The sequence below is a fragment of the Trichosurus vulpecula genome, chromosome 8 (genome assembly GCF_011100635.1).
Source record: "Trichosurus vulpecula isolate mTriVul1 chromosome 8, mTriVul1.pri, whole genome shotgun sequence".
Lineage (NCBI taxonomy): Eukaryota > Metazoa > Chordata > Mammalia > Diprotodontia > Phalangeridae > Trichosurus > Trichosurus vulpecula.
In genome coordinates, this window is record NC_050580.1 from 252,298,774 (window position 1) to 252,311,988 (window position 13,215).

The 13,215-nt window shown below is 39.5% G+C and overlaps 1 protein-coding gene across 4 annotated transcripts in view; it reads right to left on the minus strand.

Annotated features, from left to right (window-relative positions):
• The window catches only part of TTC7B (tetratricopeptide repeat domain 7B), a 333,472-nt gene that overhangs the window by 150,021 nt on the left and 170,236 nt on the right, over positions 1–13,215 (minus strand). For all 4 annotated transcript variants that reach the window (XM_036735890.1, XM_036735889.1, XM_036735888.1 and 1 more), the window contains 3 exons: positions 4,395–4,478; positions 3,451–3,555; positions 1,676–1,793 (listed from right to left, as the gene is read on the minus strand). In XM_036735890.1, the coding sequence (XP_036591785.1) occupies positions 1,676–1,793; positions 3,451–3,555; positions 4,395–4,478 (307 nt within the window). The remainder of the gene's footprint in view (positions 1–1,675; positions 1,794–3,450; positions 3,556–4,394; positions 4,479–13,215) is intronic.

The window sequence follows — 13,215 nt, forward strand, 5'->3', positions numbered from 1 at the left end:
TTTGAGGGCTCACAATCTGCTTAGGGAGATATGTTCTACGCATACAAGTCAACCATAGCACAATTCTGAGGCTTACAGTGACACTGTGACAGGCTGACGGTCAGCTCCAGCAGCACATGCATAAGTTCTACTTGGGAAGGGAAAGGCTGGTAACTCCAGGGAGGTACCAGTCTATCTTCCCTCCTACATAAAACAGTTTGACTAGTTAGAGGACGGTTCTATTGAGGACAAGGTCACTAGTCAAAGTTCCGTATAGATCAAGTAAATTAAACTCTGTTTCATGGCCAAGAACAGTACCTCTAACATGGACTTAATTCCCTTAATTAGGAGGCTGTGAATAGATCACTACAAACTGACCATGACTACTGAAAGAAAAAAAAACCCTAGAAATGTATCTCCCACTCATGATGGGTCAATAGTTCCATAAAGAAATAGAAACTGATGAACAGTGCAGGACTGGGAAAGGATGCTTCACCAGAAAGCAATGAGAGGAATTCCCATGGGAACAAATTTAGAGCAATGACTGAGAAATTCTTTAGGTATCAACCCCATCTCCACTGACTGAATGCCCACGGTAAGAGGCAGAGGCAGCACGGTATAAGCAGCTTTAAGATATACACACGCACACGCGCGCACACACACACACACACACACACACACACATACACACGCGTGCGCGCGCACACACACACACACACACAGTCACTCCTGTGCTGAGTTCTCCATTGCATTTGGAGCAATAGAGTTCTAGAGCTGCAGAGGACCCTGAAGTCCACTCCCCTGTGAGGCAGGGAGGGCTGGGATTAACATTGCCATTTAGAGGGTGAATAAATGGCTACGGGACTAGAAGCTTGGCCCTCTGTCCACTGCTCCCTCTACACCATCAGGCTGCTTTCTCTAATAATGCAGATTGAAGAACGGTTAAGTCTGCTGAAACTATGTGTTCTGTAATATCAAAGAACAAAAATCTAATTCATCAACACAGAAAATCCACAGGATATGTCATTTTGTGGAGGACAAATAATGGAAGAATTGTGAATAATTCTTAGAATAACCAAAGCAAGCATTCCCAAAATGAGTTCTCATATAAGCACATAATAAAACCAATAACATTTAAAATCCATGATAGCTGTAATGAACACACCAAATTTTCAGAACATAATCTGAGACTCTTGTACCTCAGTTACGGCTACTTCTAACGTCTGTATTCTACTTGTTTCCAAAGACTACACGGTTTTGATTTTCTACTGTTATATACATAGTTAAACTTAAGTGACAAAAAACAGTTGCTGGTGAAGAGGGAGGGCAATCTTGTTCAGACATAGAAAGTTTATTGAAGGAGGTGAGATACTGTTTTAAGTCAACATTTTTGAAGCATAACAACCCTTTCCATAGAGAAACCACCAGATTATCTTATGTGTGAGAAGTTGGGTTGGATCTGGTCCCTAGCCAGACTCATGCCTCTGAACTCAAATATACCCTAACCCATTTGCAATGACTGCCATAAGAATAAAGGAGGCTACGAAGATGCAGCCCAAGTATCCTACCCTTCTCTTACATGTGGGAAGTCTTTCTTGCCTCATTTATGGAAACATCTTTTCAAAGACAGCAACATAGGTTGCAAGAGAATAACTCTTAAGTTAAATACTCCATTCCTGCCCCCACTTAATCTTACCATCAGTGGCCTGCAGACTGTAAGTGAGTCCCAAAGCTAAGTAACCTTTGGCTTTGAACTCTGATGTTTTTTCTCCCATGTCAACTACATTTTTGGCAAAATTTTCAGCTTCTTCCAACTGAAAAAGAAGACAAGTTTAAAGATACACACAATTTATCCTACCACCTGAGGTCAGTTTTTTACATAAGCTCCCATGACAAATCCATTAGGTTACATTAAAAATATTAAGAGAAACTTCCAAATTCTGAGGTCACACTGTGGTCTCTCTTCTGGACCACAGTTATACAGGGTGCTTACTTTGTTTTCTCCTTTTCTTCTCTAGCAATTAATTTTCTTCCCGTCTCTTTATCGCTCTAAGAGTCATCACTGGGTCTCTTTTTATGTCTCATTCTATGGCTCTCATCTCCAAAGTTCTCTCAAAAAGTTCATTCTACATTTCCAAATGATGTATTATTTATAATTCCAAAGAATAAAAACCATTGGCATGTTTTTAGGGTTTTTCCTTTGCTTAATTTAATAGCAAATACATGGATTCTCTTTCATCATGTTAAAGATTATTAAATAGTACTCAGATGTTTTACTCAATACATTCACATGCATTGAGTCAAAAGCCATTATTAAATACCTACTATATGTAAGATACCATTTTAGGCACTGGAGGAGATACAAAGATACATAAGATGAAATCATTGCATTCAAGGCATTTATAATCTAGTAGAGGTAATAAGACATGTACACAGAATAGTATAACAAAAATTCAAATAGGCTAAACATACAAGAATTCAAAGTGCTTTTTTGAAAAAAACAAACATTTATGGAAGGTAGTACATTTCCTCCTGGAAACCTGAATTTTCATATTCAAACTGAGGCTAAAACTCAAAAATTTATTTAAGTTGATTCCATTTCTTCATTAGTTCTGTACTGGAACCACCTATATCCAACATTCCTTGGGCAGGTAAACATAGTTTGTGTGGATCAAAATCACCTATCTGCAGAAATTAACACAACTTCCTGGAAGCCATGCTTTTCTAGTGAATGTTTTGTCTTTGAAAATATGACCTTTTTCTAATCAGTCAGAACTTAAATAGCTCTAAGATTAATTTTCCATTATGTTTTTCTTTCTATTTCTAAAACTAGATACACAGAAAAATCAATAGGAGTTAACAATGTGGTAAAATCTCCCTTTGAGCAAATCCTTCTTACTAATGATCTCTGAGAGGAAAAATATTAATCACTCAGCCAAAAATGAACCTGACATTTTTCTAACGATAGGAACCTCTACAACCAGCCAAGGAGCTTTCTGTTTCTATTTAAGGGACTGAACTTAAGAAATCCACACATCTGCAGTGTACCTAAGCATAATTCAATAAACATGTGAAGAATGTTAGTGCAGACTTTTGCATTTAATAAATGTTTGCTGATAGAAAAGAAGCAGAACCTGTTTTTACACAAGTTCAGCATGCTTTACACAAAATCCAATAAATGAACCTCCAGATTTGTACAACTAAATGAGGTGATGATTCACTTTTTAAAAAAGCATTCACCAAAGGACTCCTTTAAACATTAAGCATATTTAAAACATGAGTCAATGTGTAAAATGTTTACTTACATGCTACTTTTAAGTAGCACCCCTATTGCAAAAAGTGAGGTAACATCTGAGCAACAGTTCTAATATTTCACTGCTACAATATTTTTGAGTTAACGTTCCTGTGACTATAAAATAACATGCCAAAACAATCTTTGAAGCCAATGAGGATTTTAAAGCACTGACTTACCCAATGAAGGGAACCCATACACAACTTTGCAGCCAGGAGAGGAATGGTAGCATCATCAGGTTTCAGACGGATACATTCTTTCAGAACCTTTACGGCACGAGCAGACTTGACAAAAGAGGAATATTTCTATGAAACTCAAATTACAAAATTTGTGATAAAGACACAAAACAAATCTTTGGGGGGAGGGAGTTATGTTTATTACAATGCTCCCTGGTTATATTTTTAACTTCTAATCAAACAAGCAAGCCCTGCAGAGACTCTCCTCCACCACCACCAACCCCCCTGCAAAATTTACTATGTTTAATAAATGCGGAGCATTGCAGCTTCTGACACAAGTCTGGGAGAACAAGAGTAGAAATGAGAAGAAAATCTTCACTGGAATTATTTCAGTTTTTTTCAATATACAAATCATTCCTCATAATGAGGTTAAGAACTGAACAGAGAAGTAAGTTTATATTTATAGGGAGAAAAGATAACATTTATCACTCACCACATGAAGTTTTTGCCTAATTTTCCCTTAAATATCTAGGCAATCCTTCACCTCAGACCTTATGACTCACAGAACATGGATAGAATGGGTCAGAATGAAACAGTCAATTGGATTTTCTCTTCCAGAAACTTGACCCTCAATCTAATTCACTAGAACTTAAAAGGATCAGCTTGAGTATCTGGCTTTGTGTACAAGACTCACATCTTCCTCCCAAACTTTTACTGTTCAAATGGCTAGGAAAAGGCCCATTCCAGAATCTTATCCTCTCAATAACACGATTCTGCGCTCCCCCAGATAAGCAAAACAGGATAGTCCAGCTGCTTCAATTGTTCCCTTAAATATGACTCCCAACATTTGGTTTTGACTTCCATAGGACGTAAGTTACTTTCTGGCCACGAATCCCCCAGTACTAATTGCTGAAATTGGGAACTGCACATACAAGAGGGTAACTCACTTTTCCTGCAGCCATCAGTGACAATGCAAACTGGTACCAGAGGTGGAACTCCTCAAATGCAAACTTCATAGCTCTTTCTAAACACTAGTTTGAAAAGATGAAAAAGACATAAACAAATCATAAATTATGAATATAGGGATGATGAACGCATTTCAAAGTTTCAAAAGCACACCTCTAGGAGAAGTGTCCAGAACATTGCATCAGTGAATCATGCTTATATTCCAAAACTTTTGTAAATACTGGATGGCAAACTATGAAAACAGACACTAATTAAATTAATTAGAAAACTGCCTAATGGCCAGGAAAATCAGGACTCAGTTTACTGCCTCTGACACAAACTAATGATATCAGCCTAGGCAAGTCAGCTAACGGGGGGGGGGGGGGGGGGAGGAGGTGGGAGCAGGAGGTGGGGATGGGAAGGACACCCAGGCAACTCTCTAAAATGATAATTTGTAAACCTGGGATGATAAGCATCAGTAGAAGTTTCCTTATTAGGAATTTCTCCCCACACCCAAGCAATTACAGGCCTGGCTTAAAAAAAAAAAGTTCTACATAAACTGAAATCAACCAAAAGCATTTGGTGTTGTTGCATTAGGAGAAACAGTTTCCTGCAAAGAAAAAAAGCCTAAGTCATGGAGCTAGAAGCCCCAAGTTCAAGTCCCTACCCTGTCATTTCTGTTACAGTGATGATGGTATTTGGCAGTGCTCATGTTGTTGGCAAGTTGTGAGAAAAGCACTTTACAAAATATCTAGCACTACATAAAAGCAAATTATTGTTATTCTTATTAAGTATATGCAATGTGCACTGGCCGCCTCCGGGTCTCATCTCCCTCCTCGAGCCTTTGCAATCTGGCTTCACACCTCATCACTCCAGTCCACTGCTCCCTCCAAAGTTACGACGATCTCTTAATTGCCAGATCTGATGATGCTTTCTTAGTCTTCATCGAATGCCACGTACCTGATGATGCTAACCACTCTCTCTTCCCGGACCCTCTCTCTTCTCTGGCTTTCATGACATCGCTCTCTTCTGACTCTTCAACTACCTGCTGAACTGCTATTCCTTAGAAGTCTCCTTTGCTGGTCCATCATCCATCTAACGTTCCCTCACGGTGGGTATTCCCCCAAGGCTCTCTCCTAGCCCCCCTACTCTTGACTCCCTACACTCTCTTTTGTAACTTCTTCATCCCCTGAGCTCACACCACCACTTGTCTACTGCACACGTCAAACAGGATGTCACCAAGACATCCTGAACTTCAGCACGTCCAAAATAGAACTCACCTTTGCCTGAAACCCTACTTTTCCAAACTTCCCTATTTCTTCCAAAGACAACAATTCTTCCAGTTTCCAAGGTTCTTAACCTTGGCATTATCCTTAACACCACCCAATGACTTCATTCCACAGATCCAACCTTACTGCCCCCTGTTATTTACACTACACAAAATCCAGCAAATTACTTTTCTCTCTATTTAGCCATAACCTAACACTAGGTCCATAACACTTCTTGCCTAGCCTTCTGCAAGAGCCAACAAGTTGTTCGCTTCGCCTCAGTTCTCTCCTCACTTTGGTCCAGCCTCTATACTGTGGCTAAAGTTTTTTCTTAAGCATAGCTATGACTACGTGACTCCCAACTCAACGAACATCAGTGGCCCCCCCCCCCATCATCTCAAGAATAAAATATAAACTCCACTGTTTAGCTTTTAAAGACCATCACAACCTGACTCCAACCTGTCTCTCCAGCCTTGCTGGACATGACGCTCCCTGTCATATCTCTGGGCCTCTGTAGTAGCTGTGACGCAAGTGGGGAACATCCTTCCTCCTCATGTCCAGCTACAGAAGTCTTCTTTTCCTTCAAGTCAAAGCTCAAGCACCATCTTCTGATTTCCTCTAGACTGCTACTATTCTCCCTCTGAAAATACCTGATATTTAACTAATTGTATTTATGCTCTTCTATTCATTCAGTCCTGGAGAAAGAAATGACAAACCACTCCAGTACCTCTGCCAAGAAAATCCCAGGGACAGCAGCAGTCTACAGGGTCACAAAGACTTGGACAAGACTGAATGAAGAACAAGTCATTCTGTCCACGCTTATATGGGTACTTGTTTTCTTGCCTGATAATGGAAACTCCAAGTGAGTGTATGGATTGTTTCAGTCACAGAATTTGGACTTCCAACACCTGTCACAGTGCCTGGTCCATAGGAAATAATTAACACATGATGATCAACTGCAACATTCCCAGCACTATCTCAGGCTTTCAAGAATTAAATGAGTTTTTCCACTAAGAGAACATACAATCTAACTTAACAAACTAGACTTTTTTAAAAAGAAAACTGCAAACAAAATTGATTAAAGAGAAAAATAACTGTGGACTTGATATTATAAGATTGTTGTGGGCTATTACTACTCCACGAAGGTTTCATGGAAGAGGCATATTGAGCTCAGTGGTAAAGAAAGCATATTGTATGTTCTCTGGAGAGGAAGAAGAACAGTAAATTCATCTTGGGGGAATCAAAGAACCCCAAGAGATACTTCAATGGTTATCTAATCCAACTCAAACTTAAAAAAAAAATTCCCTCTAATACACACTAGGCAAGTAGTCATCCAGCCTTGGTCTTATTGCTTTCCCAAGCAGCCTATTCCATTTCTAGATAACTCCAAGTGTTAGGAAGTTTTTTCTCATATCAAATCTTAATTTTCCTCTTTGCAACTTCCACCCACTGCTTCTAGTTCTGCCTTCTGGAGGCAAGAAGAAAAAGCTCAGGCCCTTTCAGAAGAGAGGCCTTCAAGTATGTGAAAAGAGCTCTTGTGTCCATTGTAAAAGCTTTCTTCTGGATAATTATGCTCAGTTCTTCCAACCGATCCTTGCATGAACTCAAGTCCCTTCGCTATGCGGCCAGCCCTCCTCCAGACTTCTCTGGCTTACCAATGTCTATCCTGATATGTACTACCTAGCAACGAACCCCAGGCGTGGTCGGACAAAGGCAGGGCTGACATCTGCTTACTGAGATGTGATGCCACTCAATGCTGCCTAAGTTGAAGTGAGTTTTCTTGTCTTTAATGCTTCCATTTATGAAAACAACCACCTATTTTTCAGATAAACTGATTTCTAGTCCCATCTTGTACCTGTGAAGTGGATTTCTTGAAACCATGTGTAAAACTTTTGCATTTATTTTTATTAGCATGCAAACAGGGAGAACAGGGATAGGGAAAGAGAATGAACCAATGCACAGAGGCAGGAATAATCCTAGCAAGAAAACCAAAAGTGAGCCTAACTCAAGCAGACATTGCACATCGGGAAGAAGTGAGAATACGTGTGGATGGATAAGGAAGAGATAGTCAATGAAAGGCTTTGAATGGCCAGGCTGAGGAGTCCAGATTTGGAGCTACTATGACAGGTTCTTAAACAACCGCAACATGTAGAAAATAGGCAAACATTGTGTGGAATGATCAGGATGGAGGGAGCACAGGGGAATAAGCGTATGAAGTGAGAAGAGTCTGGACTAGGATAATGACAATGCGATTAGAAAAGAAGGGTCAAAACAGAGATAAAGAATAGATACAACTTGGAAGGTGACCATGGACATGAATGATAGAAGGGACTCAAAAATGGTGGAGCACCTGATAAAAACTGGGAGACTGGAAAGGACAGCCATTTTGGAGGGGGAAAATAAATATAAATAATTCTTAATCTAACAATAACCCTAAAATAATTCAACGTTATATACCCATTAAATGATTTAAATATATATGTGTGTGTATATATATACATATATATGTTAATAGAAAAATGCTTTGTTTTTTCTTCCTCTTTTCACTACTTTGAGCAATATATATCAACTGTTTTCCTTATAAAAAAAAGGAGAGCAGTCGTGGAAACAGTCTGTTCTGAAAAAAAAAAACCAGATGCTAAAAATAAGTGCGCACACATCCTTCCTTTTATTCTAAGAGCTGAAAGTTAGCATAAAACAAAATTTGCCAAGTATTTAATTTAGGAACAGCACAGAAAGGACCAGAGACAAGCCTTGCGCTACACTCCACACCCTCCAAAGAAATGCATCATTTGGCTGAGGAAGAACAACACAAACACATGTAAACACTTAGCACAGGATTCTACATAAATAAAATCGATTTAAAGCGTATATTAAGTCCCATCTCTAACACAGAGTGGCTATGCAACCCTGAGCAAGTCACAACCTCTCAACGATTCTCTAGGAAACTCTAAGGTTCTCGGAAGCAACAGAGGCGGCTGTCTATTTTGGTACAGGGAGTCCTCACCTAGAGTTTCCCCATTCCAATGAATCAAAAAATCACAGAATGATAGCTGAAGGGACTTCAGGCATACAGCCCAACCATACACAAAGGAAACCCATTATATGACATCCATGCCAAGTAGCCGTCTAGCTTCTTCCTGAAGACCCCCAAAGAAGGGAAACCCACCCTGCTTGTCTCAAGACAAGCCCTTCTGCTTCTGGACAGCTCTAATTGTTGAGAAGTTGTTTCCCAACATCCAGCCTAAATAGGCTTCTTTGCAATTTCTACCCAGTGTTCCCAGTTCTGCCTTCTGGGGCCAAACTGAACAAGCCAAATCCCTTCTCCATATGACAGTTCTTCAAAAACTTGAACACAGCAATTATGATTCCTCTCCCCAACCCAGCATCTCTTCTCCCACCTAAACATGTCCAGATCCTTCAGACAATCCTATGTCATAAAGTCAAGGTCAGGTATCGTCCTGATTTCCCTCCTCTGGACACCACTTTATCAATGTTCTTCTTTAACTCTTGTGCCCCAAACCAAATATAAAACTCCACATGATCAGTCCCTATGATAACTAGGCTCCTCCTAATGCAGTCCAAGACAGCATTAGCTTTTTTTTTTTAACTGCCCTATTACTCTGCTAATTACAATCCCACCTAGATCCTTTTCAGAATGGCATTTATCCCTACTGAATTTCGTATTATTAGACTGAGCCTAATGCTCTAGACTGTCAAAGATCCTTTTGGATCCTGACTCTCACCAAGTGTGCTGAATGAGAGCCATCTTTCCCACCTTTGCGTCATCTGCAAATCTGATGAACCTATCACCTAAACTTTTATGTAAGTCACTGGTTAAAGAGCACATGGCCAAGTACAAATCCCTAGGATAATCCACTAGAAACCTCCAAGCCTATGTAGTGCCTGTCACACACCAGACACTGTGGTAGGCAAAATTAATAGGGTGCAATTCTACCTTCAAGGTTACATTCATGGGGAGGAGTGGGGGGGGGGCAAGAAAATAAATTACACAATATATTCAATTGTAAATGTAAAGCAAAGTCCCTTTAAAAAAAAAGTATGAAAGATTCACAAGGAGAAAAAGATACTTCTAGCTCAGGGAGACCAGGAGGTGATGCCAGTAGCCCTGAATGAGCAGCAGCAGAAGAGGGAGAAACTCAGGACTTTATCATCTGTGGCAGTATCAGACATATTTGGGTCCAATCATGTGGGGCAGCGACAAAGCTGCTCTAGACACAGCCTAGGGGAATGGGGGTAGAGTGACAAAGGTACCACAAACCAAGGTCACAGATATCACAGAGGTCATCTGTGCCAAGCTCAAAATCTCCTGCCACAAGTACAGTGGCAGAAGCAGCCACTCCCTATGCTGATACAACAGGGTGGAGGAAACTACTGTTATCACTGTTCATATTATCATCATTACTAGTAAATAAAATTAATCTTAAATGTTACAAAGCACTTTAAGGTTTATAAAACACCGGACATTCATGATCGCCTCTGATCCACACAATGATCCTAGGAGGTAGGTGCTATTATTAACCCCTTGATATTGATGAATAAACTGAGGCATCTTGCCTAGGGTCACTCAATTAATAAGTGTCTGATGCCAGATCTGAACTCAGCTATCCTTTGGTAGGAGGGAATGAAGACAGGTCAGGCATCTATCTACAAGATGGGCATCTTGTGTACAAAGCAGGGCGTCCGTGTCATTTTAAACCTGTGGTCTCTGCCCACAGGATCCAGCATATAAGGAGTTTATCCCATCTATCCAAGTTCTTGTTCCCTAGAGGAAGCAACCATGGCAGTCTCATCTGTCCATAAGTGGTAGGACAAAGCCGATGATCCAGGCTAGCCTTTTTAAGGTGGACGCTGGAATAAACCTGTGATGAGTAGTAGCCCCAGGACTCACAGGATGACATAAAAGTATCAACCTGATATTTTTCTCTCTCTTTCTTTCTCTCATCAGGAGGGTACATCATCATAAGCAAGGGAATGGCAGCCCAAATGGACCTGAAGGAAGGGAAGAGTTTCAATGGTGAGGTACAAGAATCTATTTTAAGCACAAGGACACTGTGACCAAAGGTACAGAGATGCAAAAAGGACAGGACGATAAAATATTTGGTGAGTGTTATAAATATATATATATATTTATATATATATATATATATATATATATATATATATATAAGTTAAATATATAAGTTATAAATATAAAATAATCAAGAAAAATCCAATTCAACATATCCATATATTGGTTTTTTTTTAAAAAAAAGCATTACCTGGGAAGTCAAAGGAATGAAATTTATGACCTTGGGAGGAAAGTGAAGTTGTGAAGGTTGAGCATGAAATAAAATAGAAAGACACTATATTTTCTTATAAGGATATAATTTATTCCCAGAACTTAGCACACAGTGTTAGGGCACATAACTGGTATTTAATAAATGTTTATAAATTGGCTCATTAACAAGAGCAGACTTTTACAATGATTGCAGAAGTTTTCTGCACCACTCCACAAAATCGTACTGATGCCTCGTCATGGCAGGGAGATTGGCCTGGCTCACCTGCTGGCTACGCCAGCCAACAAAGCATAAGCCCTGACATCTCCTATTGTTCTGGAAAGGCTTCAAGCACAGTCCAAGGGGCAGGTTGAGCCTTCTATCTAAAAATCGGCTCAGCTAAGTACGGAAAGTCTTCTTACCAGCAGGCTAGCTTCCCAGTGACAGATTCTTTAGCCATGGCAACCATTAAGAGTTTTACGTAGGACAACTTAGAGCAGGGAAAACGTAGACATTAGGATCAGCACAGGAAACTAATCAATAAATATATAAAATAAGAAACAGAACTTTACATAAAACTCTTAATATTTAATAAAGTAACTCAAAACAAATTATCGGAAAGTAAATAGTCAAGAAATGAATTTGGTATTTATTGGATAACCTTTTTAGTTCAACTCATTTGATTATCCATTTGTGTTTCATGGTAAGACCCTGGGCTTTCCAATTTCTCACTTTGGCCTTTGGGCTAAACTCTCATATGTGGTGTTCGGTTTTTTCCCCTATTCGTTTTGTTGCTGACTCTGAAAAATAAGGAAGGGGGGGTGGGCTTGAAAATGAGGATACTCTACACTGTACGGGAAGTGTACTGGAAATAAGAGGGGCCTAAGAACTTTCAAGAGCTGGGTTTGAATCTTGCAACTGCGTGAACCCTGCAAATCATGTCATTTTGCAAATGGAAATAATACCCCCATTCAAGATGCTGTGAGGTTCAAATCAAACAATATGCATAAAATGCTCTGCAACCTTTAAGATGTTATATAAATGTCAGGTTTTGGAATTTTTTATTTTACTTTTTATTTTACTTTTCCCTGGTAGGTATTACAATTTTTATAAGATAGAAGCTAGCTTCCTAGCTCCTGTTCCCATAGGATGGGCAGGAAACCCTTTCGTTCTGGTCTGACATGTACATATAAGAAAAGTTCATAGGCATAGATAAATGGAGACTTAAAAACTAAAGCGCTAATCAGGATAGGGTGCCAGGTTATTCAAAATATAACACTATGATAAAGCAACGTGAATGCAAATAAGGTTAAAAACTTTGGGAACCCGAGAAACCTGTCCATGAACAGCTTTACCTGGTGGAATCTGACCTGCTCTGAGTATCTCAGAATTCTGTCAATAAACTGGGTATGGGATGATAAAGACCTAAGAGTAGTCATCAGCTAGGGGAATGGAAAAGAACAGGCAGACCTGACGAACTTTAGAGGAAGAATCAGCAGTACACAACAGATTAGATGCGGGAGGGTAATGGTCAGAAGAGTCAAATAATTTTATCTGGATAAGTTCAGGGAAGCAGGAAATTGGTGTGTTTCTAACGATGATAAAGGTAAACTAAGGAGAGCTTGTTTAGGGAGAAATACAATAATTTCAGTTATCTAAGACATTTTACTTCCAGGTGTTGCCACTGAAATGGAAACAGAAAGGGGGCAGCTAGGTGGCAAAATGGATAGAGCACCAGCCCTGGAGTTAGGAGGACCTGAGTTCAAATCCGGCCTCAAACACTTGACACTTACTAGTCGTGTGACCCTGGGCAAGTCACTTAACCCCTGACTGCCTCACCAAAAAAAAGAAAAGAAGAAGAAGAAAAAAAGAAAAGAAACAGAAACAGAAGAGTAGAATAGGGGTGAAGGGTCAGAATCAGAAGTAAAGATTTAGGAGTGATCAATGAATAGATGACAAATTAGGTAACATGAGGAAAGCAGGATTATTTCTAACATGAAAGAGAAATCTATTATCTGCAATTAGACCACTGTCACATCTTTGAATCAGACATTAACATTAATAACAAAATTCTTCAGTAGAGTCCTCAAAAAGCAATAATTAAGACTTTAGTGCTTAATCACTTGAGTAGTGGTCAAAATGTCACTTTGAAAAAATCTGTTTGCTTTTTATAACAAGAAGCTAATTCACTTGCAATTTATTATTTTGGCTTGTATGAACCATGCCAACTTCAGGAGGTCCAAGAATGGGAAGCTGTTCTGACGTTGAAAAAAATG